At 40.6% G+C, this 23,265-nt stretch overlaps 3 protein-coding genes across 3 annotated transcripts; 2 read left to right on the forward strand and 1 right to left on the reverse strand.

Annotated features, from left to right (window-relative positions):
- The first annotated feature begins 262 nt into the window (after positions 1-262).
- rab3db (RAB3D, member RAS oncogene family, b) lies at positions 263-14,232 on the forward strand. The gene is made up of 5 exons (XM_005738090.1): positions 263-620; positions 2,994-3,230; positions 8,282-8,400; positions 11,889-12,013; positions 12,171-14,232. Exons 2-5 carry the CDS (start codon positions 2,994-2,996, stop codon positions 12,356-12,358), a joined length of 669 nt encoding a protein of 222 aa, XP_005738147.1. The 5' UTR covers positions 263-620; the 3' UTR covers positions 12,359-14,232.
- A 1,260-nt stretch (positions 14,233-15,492) lies between these two features.
- On the forward strand, positions 15,493-20,907 carry epor (erythropoietin receptor). The gene is made up of 8 exons (XM_005738092.1): positions 15,493-15,814; positions 15,928-16,063; positions 16,329-16,495; positions 16,840-16,991; positions 17,080-17,236; positions 17,385-17,472; positions 17,605-17,692; positions 17,815-20,907. Exons 1-8 carry the CDS (start codon positions 15,709-15,711, stop codon positions 18,556-18,558), a joined length of 1,638 nt encoding a protein of 545 aa, XP_005738149.1. The 5' UTR covers positions 15,493-15,708; the 3' UTR covers positions 18,559-20,907.
- On the reverse strand, positions 20,685-23,250 carry swsap1 (SWIM-type zinc finger 7 associated protein 1). Its single transcript, XM_005738091.1, has 2 exons — positions 22,592-23,250; positions 20,685-21,585 (listed from the first exon to the last, which is right to left on the reverse strand). Exons 1-2 carry the CDS (start codon positions 22,859-22,861, stop codon positions 21,025-21,027), a joined length of 831 nt encoding a protein of 276 aa, XP_005738148.1. The 5' UTR covers positions 22,862-23,250; the 3' UTR covers positions 20,685-21,024.
- Positions 23,251-23,265: the final 15 nt, after the last annotated feature.

Below are 23,265 nucleotides of genomic sequence, written 5' to 3' on the forward strand. Positions count from 1 at the left end.
TGTAAATATCACAGGGTTACACAGCGAACTGGGGGGTGTTGCCATGCTAATGCAGCCCTGCTAGTGAAAACATAGGAGTTTTCACTGCATAGTGAAAAACATAGGAGTTTTCACTGCATAGTGAAAAACATAGTGAAAACATAGGAGTAAATATAATATAATATAATATAATATAATATTCTGAACTAACTACTGAGTCGTTCACGTCTGCGTAAGGATATTAGAAATTGCTTGTGTTGTTTATTCAGGGTGTGTGGCTCTCGCGCGTGCACTTGCGCACGCACGCTGGACAGCCCTCTCTCCTCCTCGCGCTGGTGGCAGACCTACACAGTGTCGTGGCGTTTAGGGTGCTTGAGTGTCCGCACCAACTCTGTCACAGCGAGAGCCGCGGCTTCAGCCCCAGCTGTCCACAAACCGAGAGCAGGTTGTAGTACGCGAACAGCGAAGCGAAGGAAAAGAAAAGTAGTTGTTGAGGAAGGGAAACAGGTCGGAGGGATATTTCAGGTGCACTTTATTAGCAGACTTTGATAGGTCGTTTGCTCCGCGTATTACCGGACGGGAGATACCAGAAGTAGAAAGGAAAACGAGTTGGACGTTTCCTTTCTTCCGCAAAAAAAGAGGTACGTTTCTCCCTTTCCCAGCTGTTTTCCTGCACAGTGCTTCCTTCATGTCCGACTACTAACTGGGAACCTTTACTAAAACTTCAATGTTTCCTGCTTTATCCCTAGGCTTTATCCTTTATCTGTGTAGGCTTATCCCTACAGAGTAATAATACACACTCTCGTTTTGCAGGAAATATGTTGACATAAACTAAGCTGTTATTTGTTTTGTTTTGTTTTCACCCAGTATCGAGATAGTACTGAAGCCTAAGCCTGAATTTTCCATCTGTGTTTGTGTCTCGGTCCTGCTCCTAATGAGAGAACAGATGTGCTGCTGCCAACTAATCGATAATGGTCATTTCCTGTTGGTTCAGGCAGACTGCTGCCTCTGGCTCAGCAAGCAATGCCAGCTGAGGGATCTGGCCGCACTGCCATCAGGCTCTATATACCATAATGGCCTCTATTTGTTTTACTGGGGATAATGACGCTCCTTTGTGCAATAAAGGAGCTCCCATTCTCATCCACTCAGCAGCTCCCTGAATGGCCAGTTTCACTTCATGGAGGATGGCTCGTCTGTGGTATGAGAGCAGGTGCTTGTCTTAGTCTTCCCAGCTGCTCACTGAGACCTGGTCCTGTGGTGATGTTTGAATAAGCTGCTTTTATTTCCTCATATTGTTCTACTTATTTCAGAGACACCATTGGGTACTTTGACCATAGAAAGAAATCTTTATAACTGTCCTGCTTTGCAATTGTCTTTTTTTTTTTAAATATCATTTGCATACCCAGAAGTAACTTGACTCTGCAGAACTGAGCAACACCACAACAGGAAAAGCACTTTAAATTCTTGTAATCTCTACAACATGTAATGAACAAGTTTTAAAGTTTTAGTTTCTTAAAATTTTATGAAACGTCAGCAAGCTTATGTGAGTCTGCTTCTGCCTGCAGGCGTTCTACACTGCACAGTAAACACAAAGGACAAGTGACACGGTGTACTGCAGCCTTAAGCCGAGCTCAGTAGAGTGGAAGTTAAGACAGTTAAGAAACATCACTTTAAAATGAGTGAATCAATGTTATGTGATTTCTGAGCAGAAAAATGTACCTCAAGTTGCACAGGCATCATGTGATTCAGGGTTTCAGAGCCAGTATCCTGAGAGATTAGAAAGAATTGGGAGACGTGGTGTGGGGCCCAGGACCTTTAATACCCAGAAACACATTTTTCCATTTAAAAGGATCGTGAGAGGGTATAGCAGGTGTGCCTAGGGCTCACATTCAGCAGGAAAGAAAACTTGTTTTACTTTCACACAGTTTTACAATACAAAACCCACAGAGGCAATTTAAAATGCTCAACTGAAGTGAGGCTTAAAGTCTGGATTAACCCTCCAGCTAAACTGCAGCTACTTTTAAAAAGGTGGTCTTACACTTATATACAGACAGAGTTCTTAACAAGTGAAACACACAGACTTGTCCTCTTATGCCCTGTATGGCAATTATTCTGACAGTACAGAGGGAAGACACTCTTTCCTCCTTATTTTGTTTTCTTTAGCTCTCATGGTAGTGAGATAGATATGTGTTGAGCTCTGGAGACCACCATCTGGCCAGTTAAAAGCTGAGCGTACTGACTGCCTTGACCGCTAATGGGTCTTGCGGGCAGCTGAGTCAAAGTCTGGTCTCCACGGAGACGGGTCTGACCAGAGAGAGGCACAGCTGAGCTGCAACGATTGATCTGCTGTGTGTGCGTGCGTGCGTGCGTGTGTGTGTGTGTGTGTGTGTGTGTGTCTGTTTGAATGGACGCACATGGCCAGCTCTCTGCCCTCCTCCTCCCTGTGTTTGGTTGACTGACAATAAAAGGTTTGATGGCAGGTAATCTCACACTTGCCCCAGAAGAGATTACACTGAGATTAATGGCTGTAATGAAGCGATTGGACAGATGACAGGACGTCCTGTACTTTCATTTAAAGGAAATTTTCAGGTTTTTAGTGTGTGTACAAATGGCACATCGAATGAAAATATATACAATTAGCAATTTTGTTTAGTTAAGTCACAACATCATCAAGTCAACTTCTAGTTGAAGTAGTCATTCAGCGTGCGTACATGCCAATCACTTCCTCCTCTCTGCTTCTTTAAATTAATGATGATTTCTGCTTTTCCTCAGTAGAAATCTGCAAACGAAACATTTTTCTATGTGTGTGAGAGCTGTGAACAGAGGTGTTATGTTTGTGCGTTGATTGCCTGTCCATGCAGCTGCTGCTTTGCTAGTTGTAACCACTAACCAGCGTGAGGGATGTGATAATGCAGTTGTGATGCCGTTAGTTGATTTTGGTAGGATGTTTCAAGCAAGTGCTTTAGTTTATCCTGATTTTTCACATAGACTTTGCCCTCTCGTAAATGCTCCAGATGGCATCAACTGAGTCGCGGCTCCAGCAGCAGCCCTCGCAGAAGGATGCAGCCGACCAGAACTTTGACTACATGTTCAAGCTGCTGATCATTGGCAACAGCAGCGTGGGGAAAACTTCCTTCTTGTTCCGCTATGCCGACGACTCCTTCACCTCCGCTTTCGTCAGCACCGTGGGCATTGACTTCAAGGTCAAGACTGTCTTCCGCAATGACAAGAGGATCAAGTTGCAGATCTGGGTGGGTAGATTTGAGATAAATGAGAAGTTCTCTCTGCCAAGCTACAGCATCAGTTCATTCTGCCGTTTTGTTTGCCAGAATGAAGAGGAGCTTCATGTGTACTCTGTGATAAGCTGTTGTAAATCAGAGTGGATGCTCCATACTTCTAAAGGTGTTATTGGTTTAGAACATGTTAAGTCTTTCACCTCTTACTGAACAAAAGTCTTAAAAATACATTTTTCTCAAACTGTGGTTTGGCAGTTGTGCAAGTGTACCCTGTGAATTGTGTAAATGTAAAAAGCATGACTTCCTCATGTTTTATACGCATTTATACTTCCTACCCATTATCACGCATCTGCTAAGTGTCAACATTTGTTTAAAGGAGATGGATGGTGGTGCTTACTACAGTTTTAGTTGTAGTTGTAAGCCAGGGTTTGCCTGTTTTACCTTAGATCTAGTGGTACCGTGCCTTTAAGAAAAGTTATGGTATGAATGTTTTTTGACACTTTTTTGACCACCTTTTGTATCGGTATGGTGAACGTGTTAGCCTAGAACAGGGACATCGGACTCATTTTACATCAGATTCATTTTACATCGTGGGCCATATTTTGATCTTACGTGGGCTGGACAAGTGGATCTGCCTTTTCTGTCAGTTTAACTACACATTTACATACATGCAGTTTCAACAGTATTTCTTAAGTTTTCTACATGCTAAAGAAATGCTCCTGTGGTAAATGAAAGAAATCTGTCCATACGATTTGGACTTAAGCTGTAAGAGGTAAATGTGTAAAATTACAGAAAAAGTTCTGGTAGCTCAATCTCCAGACTGTGCTGTATTTATAAAACAGAAGGTTTCTGTCAATTAATAGAAAATTTTTTCCAAAGCCGTTTAGTGGGCCGGATTATCTTTCCCGGGTCAATTCTGGCCCAGGCCTTATGTTTGACATCACTGTCCAAGCAGATACAATTTCTACTAAATCTTAAGATAAATTTCTGGATACTTAGCTACTGTTCACATGACTGTTCACTAGCTTTAACTAACTTTATCTGCTGATTACAGTGTCACCTGGATGCCAAGGTGGAAAAGTGTTCTCTATCGTGGGTTATGATGTCCTCTTCATTTAAATATAAAATGTGTTTTGACAAATTGGGCACAAATTCCTTCCTCTTTTGCTTCCAAGGTTGAGAAAGTAAGATGTATTCATTGTTTAGTTGCTGTACATTTCACGTAGACACTGATGCAATACGTTGTGTGCAGCATTTATAGCAGGCAAGGTGTTGTGATGGTGTTGTTTGTAAGTTAAACACCATCTGAAACAGTACAGTAGCTCCACAGTCACATTAGCACATAATGCTTCCTTGTTGTTGAAGTCTTCAGGTGTTGATTCAGCTGTTTTTCTGAGCTACAGTTTGTAGTATTGTTGCGTGTTGCGTTCGACAGTTGATGTTGTTGCTGTAATTCACACCACTGTTCCTCTTTGCTAACTCATTTTGTCATGCATGTTTATCACACAAGATCATGATTTTGGAGAATTTGCTATCGATGCTTTTCATGAATTTGGCATTTCTTTGACGGGCAAGCAGACATTACTTCCCCTAATAGTCATACAGTTAAGATAAAAATATCAAAACACACATAATTAGATTGTGAACAGTTTGATTATTATGAATAAAACTGTTAAGTCTTACATTAATTGTATAATGTCTACTGTGGGTCAGCACTGTAGACTATAACTAAAAGATGATGTACTGTAGAGCGGATGCAAACTCCGGGAAGGTCTGAAAAGTGAAGTTGGTGAGATGGTCTTCTGAATAGAGCTGCTCGATTGTGGGGAAAAAAATCATAATTATTTTGTTCAGCATTAAGGTCTCGAATTTTTAACACAATAACTCTACATTTGAAAACGTTTTGTCAACTAAAGTCTCTCTTTCTGTCATCTTGGCCATAATCATTAGAAGTTCTAATTGTAATTTAATTTAAATGTAGTTGCACAACCCTGGCTTTCAGGAACTACTGCCGTAGTTGCAAAAAGAAGTCAAACTGAGTTGAAGTCTCTGAAAGAATAACCCTGCTTCTCGCTTGATTTATGACCTCAGTAAACACTTTCCCAATGAGTTTTCCGCCTCAGTTATTAACGTCAACACAACATTATGCTTGTTTTTTAAATTTTAGTTTATTTAGAGTAAATTACATGAAAGAGCATTTTGACAGGTCACTATTATATGAGGATCCACCCCACACTGTAACAACAGCCAAAATAGAGTTGGGGCTTCAAAAGGAACTTCAGTGGCTGACCCCACTTTTTAAACTATATGGTAACATCTGGTTAAGTCACTCAAATTTATCTGCAACATGGTGACAGGATGGCATGGGTGGATTACTAGTTTTTAAAAAATCGATGGGTAGTTGCATTATGGGAAATCTAGGATTCAGTGTTGGACCAGGGCTGGGGCAAAAAAAAAAGTCAAACTCTGTTGTTTCACCCCAGTTTCTTTTTGTTCTTCTTTTAAACTTCCACCTTCAGAGAACTATAATGGGTACCTTTAAATGCCTGTGCCAGTTTTTGAGATGATACTTTTTCCACCTTTTTACAGTTAGCAGTTGAGAAACAGCAGGAATCAGCTTCTATGATTGATCAGCCCCACTGACAGCTTTACTAACAAAGTTAACTTTGGAATGGGCTTTCATATTGTACTATAAGGTGTATCCTGGCAGCTCACCTTCCCTCACACTATGCTACAAATCCTGTCTATATACATTGTTTAGGCTGATCAAACAGATGATTCATTCAAACCAGCAATCTGTGAGCCACTGTATGATCCACAAACAGTGACCCGAATGAATCAGCAGCCGAGAGGAGCCCACACCAAAACACACAGTCACCTAGTGTGTGAATGTGTGTGTGTGTGAATGGGTGGATGACTGGTTGTGTAAAGCGCTTTGGGGTCCTTAGGGACTAGTAAAGCGCTATACAAATACAGGCCATTTTTACCATTTACTAAAACTGTGTCTCTTATAAATGACATGCAGTGTTAGTGGTGTTAGTCTAACAGCTGATCAGGAGGGAGAAAAAAAAAACAGCAGTAACTAACTTGACTGTGTACTTTGTATTCAATAATTAGAGGACATTGTTATGGGGTTCTACAGAAGCAGCAGTACTGATGGTGCTGTTGGATGACAAAGAAACCTGGTATTTCCTAAACTCAGGAAGCAGAGGAAGTTCCTTATCAGCGTCTCACTGAGCCATAGCGAAGATCGACTGCGAACTCAGTAGTGTATTTAAAGGGTGTGGGAGCAGCAGGCATGTCTTAAAACAAGCACTCTCTTACATCGTGTTAATATTTAACTCTGTAATAATTCAGGAATGCTAAATTAAAGTTGGCTACCTAACATAAGAGAATTCACCAGAGCCTTTGACAAAGAGAGTTGCAGATTAAGCCATTGTGCCAGCTGCCAGCCTCACTGTGTGTATCATGGAAAGTAGTCTGATAACGCACCACGTGGCCCTTGCACAGTGCATGAACATACAGGAACTCATGTACAATATGAACACACTGTGCACACACACTGTGTACATCCCTGCTCTCATGTCATGGAAATAAATTTCCTTTCTTTAAGCAAACACACACACCTTTTGCACATTTAGCATAAATACTGCCGCACATATGCCCGGGCGTGCTATCCCTGGGGATGATGTCCTGTGTGTGCCACTGCTTCATGCCGGTCGCTTATACAAACGCAGGTGACGCATGTTTAAAGATCAGGGTCCCAGAGACGTCAGAGCTTCTGATTGTGCACAAGCCTAATTTAAACTCCTCCCTATCTGTCATCGCATATATGCACACGAGGGAGCAGCTTTTGTTTACTGTTTGGGGTTTATTGTAGCAACCTTGGAGACTGACTGTTTGGTTAGTAATGCTATTATGCTGCCAAATATTTGATCATCCCTTCGTGGATGAGATAAAGATGGACCTGGGATATATCACACGTTACTGAAACAAAAATAAACTCTGACAGAGCAGGCTCTGGAAAGATTAAAGAATAAAGCTTGAGCACTCTGCTCGAGGGATTTTACCAGCAGACTGCCCTCTGTGTTGGTTGTTTTCGTAAAGTGAGAAGGATCGCTCTGGTTGTCCACCTAGAGCAGTCCTAGCTGTAATGGAACATTCATAACCTTCAATGCCCTCTGGTTACCTGGACAACCCACTCTTCCTCCTCATCAAAATGAGGAAAACATCAGACACACACAGGCCCCTGATGCAAATTAAGGACTTTAGAAAGGTTACCAGGTAACCACGAGAGTGGCGGCGAGATAATCAACCAACTCACTCTACCTTTTTGATATTTTATGCTTTAATTGTCCAATAAATAAACTGAGCCGTTGGCTGTGATATTACACAGCCTCCAGGTGGTTAGTAATCCAAGCCACAAGTCCCGGTGTGATGAGAAATGATTGTGGCAGGAGCTCGTATCTAAATGCCATCTTCCCCTGGACTGTGTGGTGCAGAGAAATGGCATTTTGAAGCAATGCAGCCAGTTGGTTTGGAAGAAAAAAACTACATGAAGGTCTCACAGAGTGCAGCAGAGCCTTGACCTACCCTGATATTTACCAGTACATGTCTAATAAAACCAAATACAAATCTGACTTGAATTTAACTTAAAAACAATTGAAAAGAACTTACCTAACCAGTACTAACAAGAATCATCAAAGCTGGTGAAACTAGGAGTACTAGTAGCATCATTACATGAAAAATAACCCTATCCCCACCTTCTGCTTAAAATAGCCATCCCTGCAAGATATTTCTAAATTATAGGATGTAAATGCAATTATAGGGCATTAATGCTGTAATGGATGACTGTCAAACTTGCTCTACTTGGACTGTGTAGTGTCAAGTCAAAGCTGACACCTTAGATAACTGTTACTTGGAAAGAGTCCAGGGTTAGTGTTGGCAATACTGCCCCCTTGTGGTTTAAAATCATATACTGGAGATTTTTAACCTTAAAAATGTAAAGTGAATGAAGCAGATAGAATGAAGTATTTCATGGACTGTGTATTATTGTATAATTGCAGGACACGGCAGGGCAAGAACGCTATCGCACCATCACCACAGCCTACTACAGAGGAGCCATGGGCTTCCTGCTCATGTATGATATCACTAACCAGGACTCCTTCAACGCAGTTCAGGACTGGTAAGTGTGGAATGAGTGAAAAGCTTTACTATTAATACTGTCTACATTAGATTATGTATTTGTAATTTTGTTTTATCTAAAAAAAAACAATTAAAAAAATACATTCTCGAGTATTTTATCTAAAGTGTGAAGTTGATGCCAGTTGATGGAACATGAAGGGGTTTTTGGTATGTTAGTGCCATCATGTGGTCAGTTGTGAACTGAGACGTAAACGTGACATCCCTGTTCTTCTTTGTCCTTTTTATATACAGTTAGAGCAATAATATATTGTACAAAGTTAAGTAGTTTTATCTCTGTACACAGCCACAGTGGAAACAATCAAGATATGACTGAAGTGCAGATTTTCAGCTTTAATAGAAAGAAATGAACAAACAAAATCTTTAATGGTTTAATAGTAACGTGACTTATAATGAGGCCCAAAGATGGTGCCATTGATGTCAGTGCAAGTGAGGGAGGCCATCAAAAGGCAGAAAAATAAAAGTAAACCTATCGCTGACACAGCACTATTTTAGGAGGAGCCATTCTTCAAAATAATGAATGCAGTGGCCGCCTCAGCAATACCAAAAAGCCTGAAAGACAACAGAAGACAAAATACATGATTGGAGAGTTCTTTTCACAATTAAGAAAAACAGCCTCTCAACATCTAACCAAGTTAAAAACACTCTTGAGAAGGTATCATTGTCAAGGTCTACAATCAAGAGATTCCTTTGTGAATGTAAATATAGAAGGTATCTAACAAGTCCTTTTATATTTACATTCACGAAGGGTGAATGTGAATATAGAACTTCCTGTTCGTCTCAAGAAGAGGAAGTTCAAAAGAACATCTAAAAAATCTGAAAAAAAGTCTGTGCAGTTCTGAAAATAATTCTCTGAACAGATGAAACCAAGATGAACGTACCAGAATAATGGAAAGAGAAAAGTGTGGAGAAAGAGAAAACGGCTCATGATCTGAAGCATACCACAAAGAAATTGGAGATACTTCAAATGCCAAGTCAGTCACATGATCTCAACCTAGCAGAGTGCTTCCCAGTTATTAACTTAAAATTTGAATGCAGAATGATCCACAAAGAGCAGCTGAAGGTGGCCGCAGTAAAGGCAGCATCTGGTGACATCCATGGGTTCTAGACTTCAGGTGTCACTGTCTGAAAAGGATTTTCAACAAAGTTTAAAAAAGTCTTTATATTTAAATTCATGTTAGTTTGTCCCATTCATTTTGAACATCTGAAAACAATGTATTGTGTATAAAAATAGCTGAGTTATAGGTGGAAGTCTGCAGTTCAATCATATCTTGATCATTTAACACCCACTGCAATGGTGTATGTGGGCAAACTTCAAATTTGTGTCACTGTCTAACAAGGTATGGACCTCAATGTATTTTTTCTGCCAGATTTCCCAAAGAGTTTAGTGAATCTACAGCAAATATGCTACTTATCATATTTGGATGATTCTAAATAAAAATGTTTATTTAAAAACACTTAACAGCACTGGATAGCTGGTTTTTACCCCTCAGCCGTAATGTCGTCACCCTGACGTAGACACTGAAGTTTGTGAACTTTAGAACAAAGGGATGTAGGAGTTTCAAATTGATACCATAGGTATATCTACTAAAAATCTCAAAACAGTTCAAAATCAGTGATCCCAGCGTCAAGATCAGTGGGCAGAGGACAAGTTTTCTGAAAATCTTGTGAATGCGATAATTTGAGAAGGACGTCACCCAGGATTTAGAAATTGATTCCATAAATGTATCTAGTAGGAGCCTGAGGGGTGAACCCCCTGCAGGGGGTTTAGATTCTTGTGGTTTGGAGTTGCAGCCCAAATTAGATGAGAAATGCATTGCCGTGCTATATTAATGCAAGAATTTGTAAATAATGTACAATAAAGTCTATATTTAACTGAAAGTAGTACAAAGTACAGTAGACAATACAAAAAGTACAAAGACAACATATAAACTGTTGAAACTGAGAAATCATATAGCTTTTAGAAAAAAAATGCTAATTGGAGATGAGATGAGATGAGAGACCAGTAATGCATTTCAAATACATTTCAAATGCATTTTAAAAAACGTCATTAACAACAGGCATAACTAGGAGTTTAACTCGATGATCTCAGGAACAATTCTGAATACTATTCTCTGTGAACACAATTCTTCACTGCGTCCTTATATGCAGTTTAATCTCTGTCATGCGGCTGGCAGGTGATTGACCTAAACCTCTTCAGGGCAGTCTGAGGTCAAGTGGAAAACTGTTCTGTGACTGATGATTCAAAATGTGGGAATCATGGATGCCACGTCCTCAGACTAAAGAGGGTTGGGACCGTGTGGGTTGGTATCAGGGACATGTCACATAATCAATACATTTGGTACATTATAAAATGAAAATTTTTGTGCAGTTGGAATCCTTTACCAAGAAAGAAGAGAAAACATTTAGCTTTCAAAACAACAGTTTTATTGACACTAGGAAAAACTCGCCCTATATATCTTTTTTCTTCTTTATTCAAAACAAGAATGATTAGCAAAAACCACAAAATATTTAAAATGAAAAATTACGTTTTAGATAAAATGTAGTATTACTTGCTGAAGGGTTCATTCAGTCGTGATGGTTGCTAAAATGTCTTTGGCTTTGGGCGCTGGCGACCCAACACTGCATTGGCAAGGAGATAACAGAATGAAAAGGATGTATATGAAGAAGTAAAACAGTGGGATTTATAACAAATCGTTTTTTTTAACATATAGATATTAATAGTTGTTATATATGTAACAATGTTTTGCGTATACAATGGTCCCTCGGTAAAACGCGGTTCACCTCGCTGTTTCGCAGATTTCATTTTTGTGTGTGTGTGCAATTTTGCATACCTTTTTACAGCGCATTGTGTTCTGCATCCTGATTGGCTGTTGACTATTTTCAGTTGATCTCGTGCCGTGTCTCCTGCACAGTACAGAATGCGTTCAGCTTGTCAAATTTACATAAATCTTCGATCGCTAGCAACATGACTCTGAAGTGCTGTACTGTGTGTTTGTAAGTTTTCTCCCCAACAAACACAACAATGTCGACGAGACGTTATCACCTGCGGGTGCCTTTGGTTTCATTCTATAATACTGGACTTATTTGTCTGCAAGGTTTGAACTTCGAGTGTTTAAACAAGAAAGAAAAGTGAAAATGTTCATGCCTGTCTGAGAAAACTGTATAAAGTGTGTAGTGAGGGGTTTTACAGCCTTAAAACATCTATAATAATTGTAAAAAATAAAGTTGGCTACTTCGTGGATTTCACCTATCACGGGTTATTTTTAGAACGTAACTCCCGCGATAAACGAGGGACCACTGTATGTTATTCTGATTGGCTTACCCGTTAAGAGATACAGTTCATGCACACATATGTATATACATATTTGATCATTATAGTAAGAATAGTTTAATCAGAGTGTCCTATATATATGCATTTTTCTCTGTTGTTAATCATGTAGACTTTGCAACTCTGGTTTTGTCTTTCAGGGCAACACAAATCAAGACATACTCGTGGGACAATGCTCAGGTGATCCTGGTTGGTAACAAGTGTGACCTGGAGGATGACAGGCTTATACCCACAGAGGATGGCCAGCGACTGGCTGAGGAGCTAGGTAAAAGCCGTTAGTGTCACAGTGTTATTTCTTTTTAGCTTAGAGTCTGCAGACACGTTTGACTTGTCTTTTTTGTAGATTCTGACATTAGTACATCTATTTTTCATAGCACATGAACTGAAATACCATTTAGCTTTTTGACTTTGCTTCATGTCAGGTTTTCAGTTCTTTGAGGCCAGTGCCAAGGACAACATCAACGTCAAGCAGGTGTTTGAACGTCTAGTGGATGTTATCTGTGAGAAGATGAACGAGAGCATGGAAGGAGACGCCAACCTCATAGCCAACCACAGCAACCAGGGCCTTAAAGACTCACCTTCAGAGAGCCACGGGGGCTGTGCTTGCTAAACCATCTGCCTTCTTAGTCTCCCAACACACACACACACGCACACACACACACACGCACACACGCACACACACACACACTGAAGAATAACTTGTCTGTGCCTCAACCATGAAAAGTGCCGCACCTCCCCTTTCACTTGAGCCATACCGAGCTCTGCCCCATCCACACAGCACAGATAATCTTCAGCACATCCTCCTCCTCCTCAGACCTGTCTTTCCTTCGAAGAGACCCACTCTGTCACTTTCTTTCTCTTAAGGGAGACTTTAAGCCGCCACATACACCTCTTTGACTGCTGTAGCCCCATTAACTACCACGTGAAATCTAGTGAAACATTTATTCAGTGCATTCAGTTTTCTTAGACAAATATTTTTATAGACAGCAACAAGCTAGCTATCAGTTTATCTTGAAAATTTTGATTTGATCGATGAACTGTTTAAATGTGTTATACTGTAGAAACCAGTAATGTCAAGTTCCAATAGGACTTGTCTTCGGTCTAATATTTATTAAGGTATTGATTTCTGATGGATTTTAGCAGCTCCGAGACGTTTTGTGCTTGATGAGTCTTGTCCAGGATGCTCCCCTCTAGGGACTGATTAAAGGAAGGAAACATGAAGGAGTCTTGCACAGCGTGCTGAAAGTTTTCAGCATTGCCAACCCTCAAGGGCAAGTTTGACAAGAACTCTGCTTTCTTGTCAGGAGTAAAAAAAAAAAAAAAGTACCACTGCTGCATATGGTAAGTAAAACTACTGCCTAGAGCTGGTTAACTTAGCCAAGCATAAAGACATCGATATACTAAACTTCATATTCAAAACATACTTAGACTCACTTAGAATATAGTAAGTCAGTAGAAGCGTAATAACTACTGTACAAACACGTGTGACCAGTCTACTCCAGTCTAGAGCTTCCCTTCACCTCTTCTTCTTGCTGTTTACTAAATGTCAGGTCTGCCACACAGTGTGATGTACTAGTGTCAGCAAGCCCCTCATGTGACATGTCCTCTGTCCACCTTCTGTCTCACACACACAAACACACACATATTGCTCCCTTAACTGTAGCATGGTACTGTGTTTAGTAGGTGAGCAGTTACAATGTGGTGAATTATCTTTTTTTCCCTTTGTTTGTTACTGACACGACTGTTTTCAAGAAGTGCAGCACATTATGTGTGTTTGTGCCCAGAAAGGGGGACAACCACTGATCTGTGAGGACGATAAGTCCGGACACCAACCGTGCTGTTGCAACTATCAGGAGGAACAGTGAGCCGGTGCAGAGCATCACTTTATTCCCCATTACTGTTATAAATCAATGTGAATAAAATGCAGTTTTAGAATGACTCCACATAATTGTATTTTATACATCTTGTTTTGTTCCTGCTGTTTGGACAAGATTTCAGTGTTGAAAGGTCAGTTTGACCCTCCTGAAAGCGTCATCCTGATGGGAAAGATTGAAATTTGGAGCGTCTTTTGGATTTCACCACAAATCAGGGATGGGAATACAAGAATTGTGTGTTGTTGTTTTGTTTTGTTTTGAAATCTTTTTATTTTTATTATTACCATCCATGTGCAGACTGTTGACTGTCAGTTAGTATTAACCATAGCCTCTGTACAGCGATAGCAGCCTCACACTGCTAACTGCTGGTCAGCCCACTCCCTGCTACTGTACGAGCCTGCGGCCACTTATCGCTCGTGTCAGCATGTGCTGCTGAATAGTGATATAGTTTGACAGGTATTAGATGTTATCATATCACGTGTCTGTGGCATGCTGCGCTTTGATGCAGGGGTCTAAAATAGGGAAGTTGTGTGCAAGATCAGTAATTCATAACACTATTTGTATTATATCATGCAGTTTTGCAGTGTATTAAAATGGCATGCAAAAACCATGTTTCTCTTACTGAGCTTCTGATGGGGACTGCTGCTTGAAACATGCTGTTCTGCTCTGTCCACTGATATCACATTTTAGTTCAGCAGGTATCTGCCATTGTGCTCAGACGCTCTTGTGCAAACAGGTTTGAACCTCAGCTTTTAGTCCTAGAGATGTTCTTTCTTTCTTATGCTTATGGCATATATATTTTAATGTCTTACATTCCTGATTGATAGCTTTCTAAAAGATGGGAGATTAGACCCTTTGTGCCGTTTATTATATTTTCTGAATGTGCAGGGTGAACCCATTGTTTGGAAAGAAAAAAGTGCATCTTATAAACAAGGACAAATGTAGAAATCTGTTTATGAAAATAAAGAATATATTCACTACAAAAAAGACGGGGGGGAGCACAATAGTCTCTTCATCTCATAAATGAGTTCTGAAACCTGCACACGTGTCTTTGCGGTCATGGCTACATCTAAGGTTTAATTTATGACCAGGAATCGCACATCCTAACCCCAAACATCTGTTTTATCTGAAGAAACAGAGAAACCACATTCTGTCCTTGTCCTCCGCAACAATACAGATGTCTTCTTCCTGCCATAAGACACAACTTCCCTTCCCTATGCAAGGGAGGCCTCTGCTTCTAAATAGAATTCTCACTTAGCTGACTGGAAGGGATGTGAAACTGAAGTGAGCAAATGTATGCAAATGTGTCATTATTTAAACAAAACGTAGCTCTTTACGTCGGTGCCCATCTCACAGTCATCATACTGCCCTTTGTAAGTGATGTAAACACGTGCTGAATTGCATTTAAACTGACGGGGATGGGCTGAGACTACTTATCTTGGGTGAAGAAACAGGGCTGTCTGCACCTCTGATAATACTAGCCAAACCAAGAAAACACGGAGGTGCAGTGAGTAGATAAGGAACCGTTTAGGCCTGCTTCGTACAGAGTGTGAGTGGGTACTCAGCGGTTTCTGTTACATGAGCACATGCAGGAATTAAACTGTCCCAGGAGACAGCAGGGGACTACAGACCACCTCCTCGGGCCAGTCAGTGTTTGCGCACCATTTCCTCAAAAAGGGCTGTTATCTATCTATCCATCTAAATATCCATCTATCTATCTAAATATCCATCTATCTATCGATCGAACTCTCTATCTGCGCGCATTTACGCAATACAGATCTCAGAGGTCGCAAACATGTTGTAAACATCAATGAGCGCGTGATTCCCGCCCACCATGCCAAAAAGTTCTGAAAGACTTTATTTGCCCCACCTCTTCTGTTCTCACTCAAGGAGAAAGTAAACAGCTCGGCGTATAAGCACCTTATCGCTCACGAGCAGGCGCGTAATAACCGCGCTGCGCTATGCATGGTATCGAAACACAAAACAAGCGAGGAGAGAGCTGCGGCAGATGTGTTTGTGGCAGGTTGTTTTCCGGTGATACAGGTGGACAATAGAGGGCCGAGGTCGTTCTGTTCCCCGAGAAGACATGATGACATGTGAGATTCTGAGTAGACTGTTGGCACTTTGCGCGATAGCCTGCATCGCGCGAGCGGGTTCCACCCTCCAAGACGCTCGAGATTTCGAGGAGAAAGGTAAGGCATCTTTTGATTTTGTTTTTTTTCTGGAACTTTTCAGGAAGGCGTTAGTGTGCTCCTATCATGCCATTTCACATAGTGCTCTCACATTTCCAATTTGCCACCCTCAGTGTCCATTCTCCTGAAAGAAGAACTAGAAACCCCCAAATGCTTTGCTGAAGGGAGGAAGGACTTCACGTGCTTCTGGGAGGAAGATGAGGAGAGAGCTGGCTCTGTGCATCAGTACTCCTTTACATACACCTACCAGTAAGTCACACTTATTATTAGATAAAATGAGTCTATGTGGTGATTTTTCCTTTTATCTCTTTTTCATATTACACAACCTACAATGAAAGTATTTCAGGGTGGTTTCAGGAGATACCCCTTATACTTTTTTAGGGTTTTTTTTTAACCGCTTCAGTTCCAGAGCCTATTATTAAAAAATAATCCAAATGCTTGATTTGTTTACAAAACAAAAACTAAAATACAATATTATTATCACAATGTTCCCATTTTCCTCTATCCTGAGCAGAAATGAAAACAGCAGCAGGTGCCCCCTCAGCGCCGTCCCTGCAGCAGGTGGGAAAATGCTGATTGTATGCCATCTGAACCGAATTCAGATGTTTGTCCAAATGGACATCCAAGTTCATCGGGAGGGAATACTGATACACAATCGCAGCCTCCTCATCGAACTCGTCTGTAAGTGATGTTTTTTTTTCTGCAAACGGTGCTCCTGCCAACAACTTCTGCAAAGCTTAGCACTAGATTAATGCTTTTTAAATACGTTTTTAAGTATTTGTGCCTTACATTCTGCACTAACATGGTTCAAAGTGATGGTTAAAGGGGCTATGCACCTGCTGAGTGCCTAAAAACAAAATTGTGTACTGTAGGTTGAAATAACTGCCATCATCTGCCCATTTCTACTAAGTATGCATGCAGCATTGCATCAAGGTACCTATAGATTGAGGGGAAGTGTTTCAAAGTGAGACTTTGCAGGGAACAGTCTTCCCTTAACTGCTATGCAACTCTATGTCTGTGTGCAGTTCTTCTGGATCCTCCTGCTAATGTAACAGTGAGCAGCACAGGTCAGCAAGGCCAGCTGAATGTCAGCTGGGTGCCACCTCCTCTGAAGTACATGGATGACAGCATGATGTATGAGGTCTTCTATTCTCTGGCTGACAGCCACATTGGGCAGGTAAAGCAGCCTCACCCATTTGAACATTAAACTCTGAGCAGCAGGTTTAATGATGGCCGCACATGGACTTTTTGGGGCTTTTTTGCAGGTTGAAGTGGCCCGGGCATGCTCAGAATATATCTTGAGAGGCCTGCAGTTCAGTAGAAAGTACAAGGTTCAAGTCCGTGTAAAACTGGATGGAGTTAGCTACAATGGCTACTGGAGTGCTTGGAGTGACCCAGTGTTCATGGAAACTCTTCCTACAGGTGGTTATTCACATCAAAATGCATAACAAAAATGTATTATGTACCCCAAAAGCACTGGCAACTCATGAAAGGGACTAAATGATGCCATGGGTTTTTTTTACCGTATTCAGTGATCTAACACACATTGATCATTCTGTTCCTCCCCTAGAATTTGATCCACTCATCATCTCCCTGACGCTCATCATCTCTTTCATCTTCATTGTCCTGTGTCTTGCTATGCTCCTGTCCCATCATAGGTCAGTCAGCCTGGCCCACACAAACAGATTGCTTACTGTCTGGTCTCAAAAAATGTCCTTCAAGAATTTTAAGTAGCAATAACAGAAAACACAAGTTGTGAAATATAGCTTAAGAGTCTGTTCCTTTTCTAGGTTCCTTATAAAGAAGATTTGGCCAGCTATTCCAACTCCTGACAGCAAATTTCAGGGTCTTTTTACCATTTATGGTGGGAACTTTCAGGTAAGAAAAATATTAAGAGTCTACAGCCATGCAGACTGAGCCTTAGCCTGGCACAATGACACTTTGAGCTTAATGTAACATGCTCACATCAACACCATCATATTCTTTTTGTTTTTCTATAGGAGTGGTTAGGGCAAACCAATGGAGGTTTGTGGTTGACGCCAGCTTTCATCTACTCAGAAGAATGCCCCTCTCCTCTGGAAGTACTCTCAGAACTGAGCCTATGCCCCTCACTGCCCTCTCCACCTCTGCCACCCAAGGCCTCTAGAGCTTTGAGTGCAGTCAGGAATGAGGGCAGGGAATTGAGGAATGGGGTTGAAGAGAGAGCACTGTTGGTAAAAGACAATTTAGATGGCGAGACAGATGGGGAAAGAGCCGCACCGCACCACCACTGGTTACTGGACCGCTTGCGGGCACTCCACCAGCACCAGGTTCCCTGCTCGCAGTCTTCTCTGCTGGAGTCTCAAGACACCTACGTCACCCTCAGTGCCAACAACAACAGTGACGATGAGCGCGTGGATAGCAACCTTGAGGAAGCCTTGCCCCTTGAGGCTCTTTTTCCCTCTGGAAATACAGCATTGTGTGAATCTCACTCTGACCTGGGATCAGCGCCTCAAAGCTCTGGATCAGGTTGCATTTCTTCCCAGTCCAGTTTTGAGTACCCAAACCATGCCTGGATGGCCAAGGGCCCCGGGTACACCTACATGGCAGTGGCAGACTCTGGGGTCTCAATGGACTATAGCCCCATGAGCAGAGTTGATGAAAATGGAAAAGTGCCCGTCTACACTAACGAGTACAAGAACATGATCCCTGCTCACAGGAAACCCTTCTTGGTGAGGCAGTACCCTGTCCATGGTGATGGCTGAGAGGAAGCTAAACTGTTTTAAAACAGACTCTGTAAGGGAATTTGGATATTCACCCAAGGCAACATGGCTTCCCATCAACTGTTACAAAAGTAACTGGGGAGGTGACTGACACCACAGTGTAAGCTAAAGAACTCTGTACAGGACACTGAGGGATTGAACTTCTTGAGTTTCTCCACCATGAAGAATTTTGTAAAGCTTCATGTTAAGGCATACATATTGACCATTAACAGGTTTCTTATTAGCATGCATACTGGTAGCAGACTGGTTCTTTATTAGCCACTATAAAGCACTTTCTGATGCTGCAGTCTGCACCATATTCTACAAATATAATTAATTTGCTATCTAATTACTGGTCATTGATGGTAAATAAGGAAGTAGTTATTCATAACCTATTGCCAATATGATAGCAGTTTTCCTTTTATAGCATTTAATGCTTGTGAAAGACTGCACAAAAGTAAGTGTTAATAGTGTTAAAAAACCTGTAGGTTCACAGAGGTGCAAAGGAGCAAGAAGTACAAACTTGGCACAGCTAACACCATTCTCCTTATTAATTGATAGTATACTTTTGTTTTCATATCATGTTTAAGGTATAGAATAAATGTACTGCTTTAACTAAATTTTATAATTTTCAGCTGATAGAGCTTTTATATTTCTCAGCATGTGGCACCGTTTAGCACCCTAATTCACACATCACAAAAGCTACACAGACAAAAATGAACTTGCTTAAAGCAGTTCATGCTGCTTGGTTAGAGCAGCATTCTCTATATAATGCTTTCCGTGCAGCATAACAGAATTTTAGGTGAACAAAGCAGTAGGAGTTATGTCTTCTTGTTAGAAGTAATGCGACTTTCACATTTTTTAACATTGTTGTCAAGTCAAACTTCAAGTTTCGGCAATCTTTGATAAATTGTATCATTACCGACATTAAACTGTGAAATAGCACCTACTCAATCATCCAATTACCAGAAGAAACTTTGTACAAACATCATCATTGTGCAAGAACAAGCTCGTCATCACAGCTGTTGCTACTTAATTTTTCATCATCACTGCTGTGAAAAAGAAAGTTGTGTTGTTTTTTTTCAAACTCAGATTACTCAGCATCAAGTGTATATTATTCCAAAACGACAAATAAACTTAGCTTGGCTAACATTTGCTCAAATCTATAACGCTCGCTGTCTTTTTAAAAATAATTATGGCAAATCTGGCAGCCATCTGCAGTTATGAAAAAGCATGCCCTCTTTCAGTTAATGGAACCTCCATTGTATTATTGTAGGGTCTTTACCTCACAATATAAAGGGCCATGAGGCAATCTTGTTGTGATTTGACGCTATAAAAATATAATTGAATTGATCTGAGTTCTCGAGCTTTAAGTGACAGGTGTACTCAGTCTTTCTATACTGCTCCTGCATTTTGGCTTTGCTTTTGATAAGTAATATATATTTTTAATATGTTATTTGTAGGTGTTCATTTGAGGTTTTTTAAATGTTAAGAACTTTTGGATATTTTGGATCATATCCAAGTGTGAAACTCACTGTACTTGTACATAATAATACAGTTTTTGTTTTCTGTTTTTATCACAATTGTTTGAGAGGATGATCAAATCTGTAAATTGCTGCCATTTCCAAGAAAACCTTGGATCTTGAAGTAAAAGAAATCTAGTAACCACTACTAATGCAGGGCGTGGAGACATTTTAAGCCAATATCCATTTTCATCAATCACTCCAAAAAATTGATTTCCATACTTTTGCACATCCTTGTTTGATTTTGTTGCTCAATAACATCTAGCAACTGAAATTGTAGTTACTCTAAAAGCACGATTCTCAACACTGTTGAATTATTTTAGTCCAGCAAAGTGTGAAATGGCAGGAAAACAAATTTTATAGCGCAAAAACTGACAACTCGCTAGCTTTCAGTTAGTTTGCGAAAGCTTTTCTATAATAAAGTTGTCTTTTCCCCTACAAACAGGATCTAGCTCTTTACTAGGGGGAACTCCCCAATGTGTATTTCTTTATGCTTAAATATACATAATAAGAGAAACTTTTTCATTTTGTAATTTATTTGAATGTGATATCAGCTACTGAAGTCTCGAGTTTCACAAATTATGATAAAAGAAAGACAAACAGAAAAGCATTACACTGTGTGTTTATTGGAATTTACAATGTGTTTTAGAGACTTTTTGCTCTGTGTCATTTTGTCTTGTTATTAAGGCACTCTCAGCCAAAAATGTTGGAAAACCACTGTTTAGTTTAAGACATTCACATTCCTTAAACGTCTTTGTAAAGACTGTTAATGTTTTTGATTAACCTTCATGTCATTTAAAATTCAAACTCATTAAATATTGTACTGTTACAGCTGTTATGGTCCTTTTACCTGATATCTGAAAGGAAGAGCTTTTTTCCCCCATTTTTTGATAATCCTGTGACACTGTAATGTAGCTGTGACTACCGTCTCTACACAAAATTTCTCTCAGACCAACTTAAACTCCATTAAACCATCAGGAAAAATGAAGAGCTTCCACTCTTGGGCTACACCTGGCCTGTCATTATAGTCTTCAGTAAAAGAAGGGTCTGTGATTCCTCTCCCAGAAAGGTAAATGTGCCACACTTCCTGTACAGCAGCTGCTGTAGCTTCATAGCCGCTGTCCTGGTCCAGAGTACAGCGTACCTGGAAATAGCGGTCAAGTACATCAAGGATAGGATCTGTTCCAGATGGATCCCCACCAGCGTTCACCTCCGACAAGAAAGAGGCAATAATGCGGCAGGGGGCTGAACTTGAACCCCGCTGTTCCAGGACTTGCGTGAGAAAGGCAGCAGTGTCACACAGCAGCGCAGCAATGTGCGCAGCGCAAGACCTCTCCCCAGGGTGAAATCCACTTTGGCTGCTGCCCCCAGGACCAGACAGGAAGCTCTCGAGTCTGTCGACTATGATGAGTGAAGGAGGTGTAGGGGACGTGTTGGTAGGCTCATGAAGGCTAGCCACCTGCTGGAGGAGTTCCTCCACTGTCCTGGGATAGGAAAACTTGATTTTCTTTGACAAAAAATATATAAATAAATAGATTATTAAAAACAACAACAACAATAATAATGATAAATACATAAACACACAAAAAATGAAAAGCTAAATAAATCATGGTAGATTATTGATTTAACCACCTAATTTTATCACACCTAAAATACTTTTTAAATCTGGGGCTACAATTACATTTTTGTTTTAATTGCTGGGTAACTTTTCAGGCAATAATTTTTTTGACATTTTAATAATTGATCAGCAAATTATTATGGCATTGTTGCCTGTTTTGTATTATAATCATAACCTGCTCCATTTCATCTACAAAGGCTTAAAACACAATTATAATACTAGTGTTTTTTGCTTTATCCAGCTCCACGTGACACGTGGTAATAAATGCTCAATTGTTCAATTACTTGTGATTACATGTGAGTTTCTAATTTTCTAACTGCAATCAAAGATATTGATATAACAGATATTAACAAGTCAGTGACCAGTTAAAATTATGCACCATATCCATGGTTGTAAAAGTGTATTAAATTATTATGTGCTTTGATTGAGCCGTACAGTAATTGTAACCATGGCAGTGGCTGGTGTCTTTCTGCTGTGTTGCAACCCTAAACCACTTTCAACCTAAACTAGACCTCAGTTATTTCTTATAATATTTATTTGTTTCCCTGACCCAAAAAAGGTTAACAGATAACAATAAAAACGGGAGTTAAAAAAAGAGGGGTATCACGTCTGCTCAAATGTCATTTTAAACACTTACAAATGTCTGTAACGTTTATATATTCATATCATAAAACGTAAATAGCATTCACGGATTGGATGATCTGCAACTAAATGACTAAATAATTAAATAAAATGCAAGCACCTATGTTGGAAGATGAAAAAACTTCCATGACAACAACCCTCAAAACACTAACACACAAGGCACCTGGGCTACTAAAATGTTGTTTATCACGAGTAGTGAAAAAAACAAGCTTTTGCGAATTTGGGCACAGTTTAAACATAAAACGACCCCTACCTTTAGACTTTCTGGGCTCAGGTTGGGAACACATCTCTGCAGAGACGGTGGAAGGCTCTGGATCTGAGTCTGGGTGAAGAACATCACTTTTATGCCCATCTCCGCGGCAGCTATGACGGAAGCCAAAAGCAGCACGGAGCGGCTGAGGCTGTGGTCTCCGACCACCAGGGTGCTGCAGGTCGTTGGTGACGGTGTAATAACTTTGACGTCCTTCTTTAAATCAGATTGTGACATAAACGTCCGAAAAACGAGCGACAAAATATCAGCCATGTGTCACAATCCCACAATCAACGCTTTACTAACCAAAAATGATGCTCTGGCTCAAGCTTCCCGCGTTTGTTTACATGGTGCACGATGGTGTTCGTGCTACTGTAGTCCGGATGCAACGCATTGTGTCCATTGTAACGTTCCGCTCGGTCCACACGGTTTATATTTCTATTAGCATTTCACCGATGTCTTCGCCTAGCTTAAAAGGAAAAACTAGATATTGCCAACGCAAAGTTTATGAATCTATAGCGCGAGGAAGACGAGCTCAAAATGCATTGATATCAGTGTTTCCTGCGAGTCCTTACACAACTTCCGGCATGTCGGATAATCAAAGCATCAGCTGTTATGGCCAAGATGGCGCATCAGCTGGCAGAAGTGGAGGCTCCCCTGGACACAAACCAAGCCGG

This window comes from Pundamilia nyererei, unplaced genomic scaffold (genome assembly GCF_000239375.1).
Source record: "Pundamilia nyererei isolate P.nyererei 1_Seehausen unplaced genomic scaffold, PunNye1.0 scaffold00081, whole genome shotgun sequence".
In the NCBI taxonomy this organism is placed as follows: Eukaryota; Metazoa; Chordata; class Actinopteri; order Cichliformes; family Cichlidae; genus Pundamilia; species Pundamilia nyererei.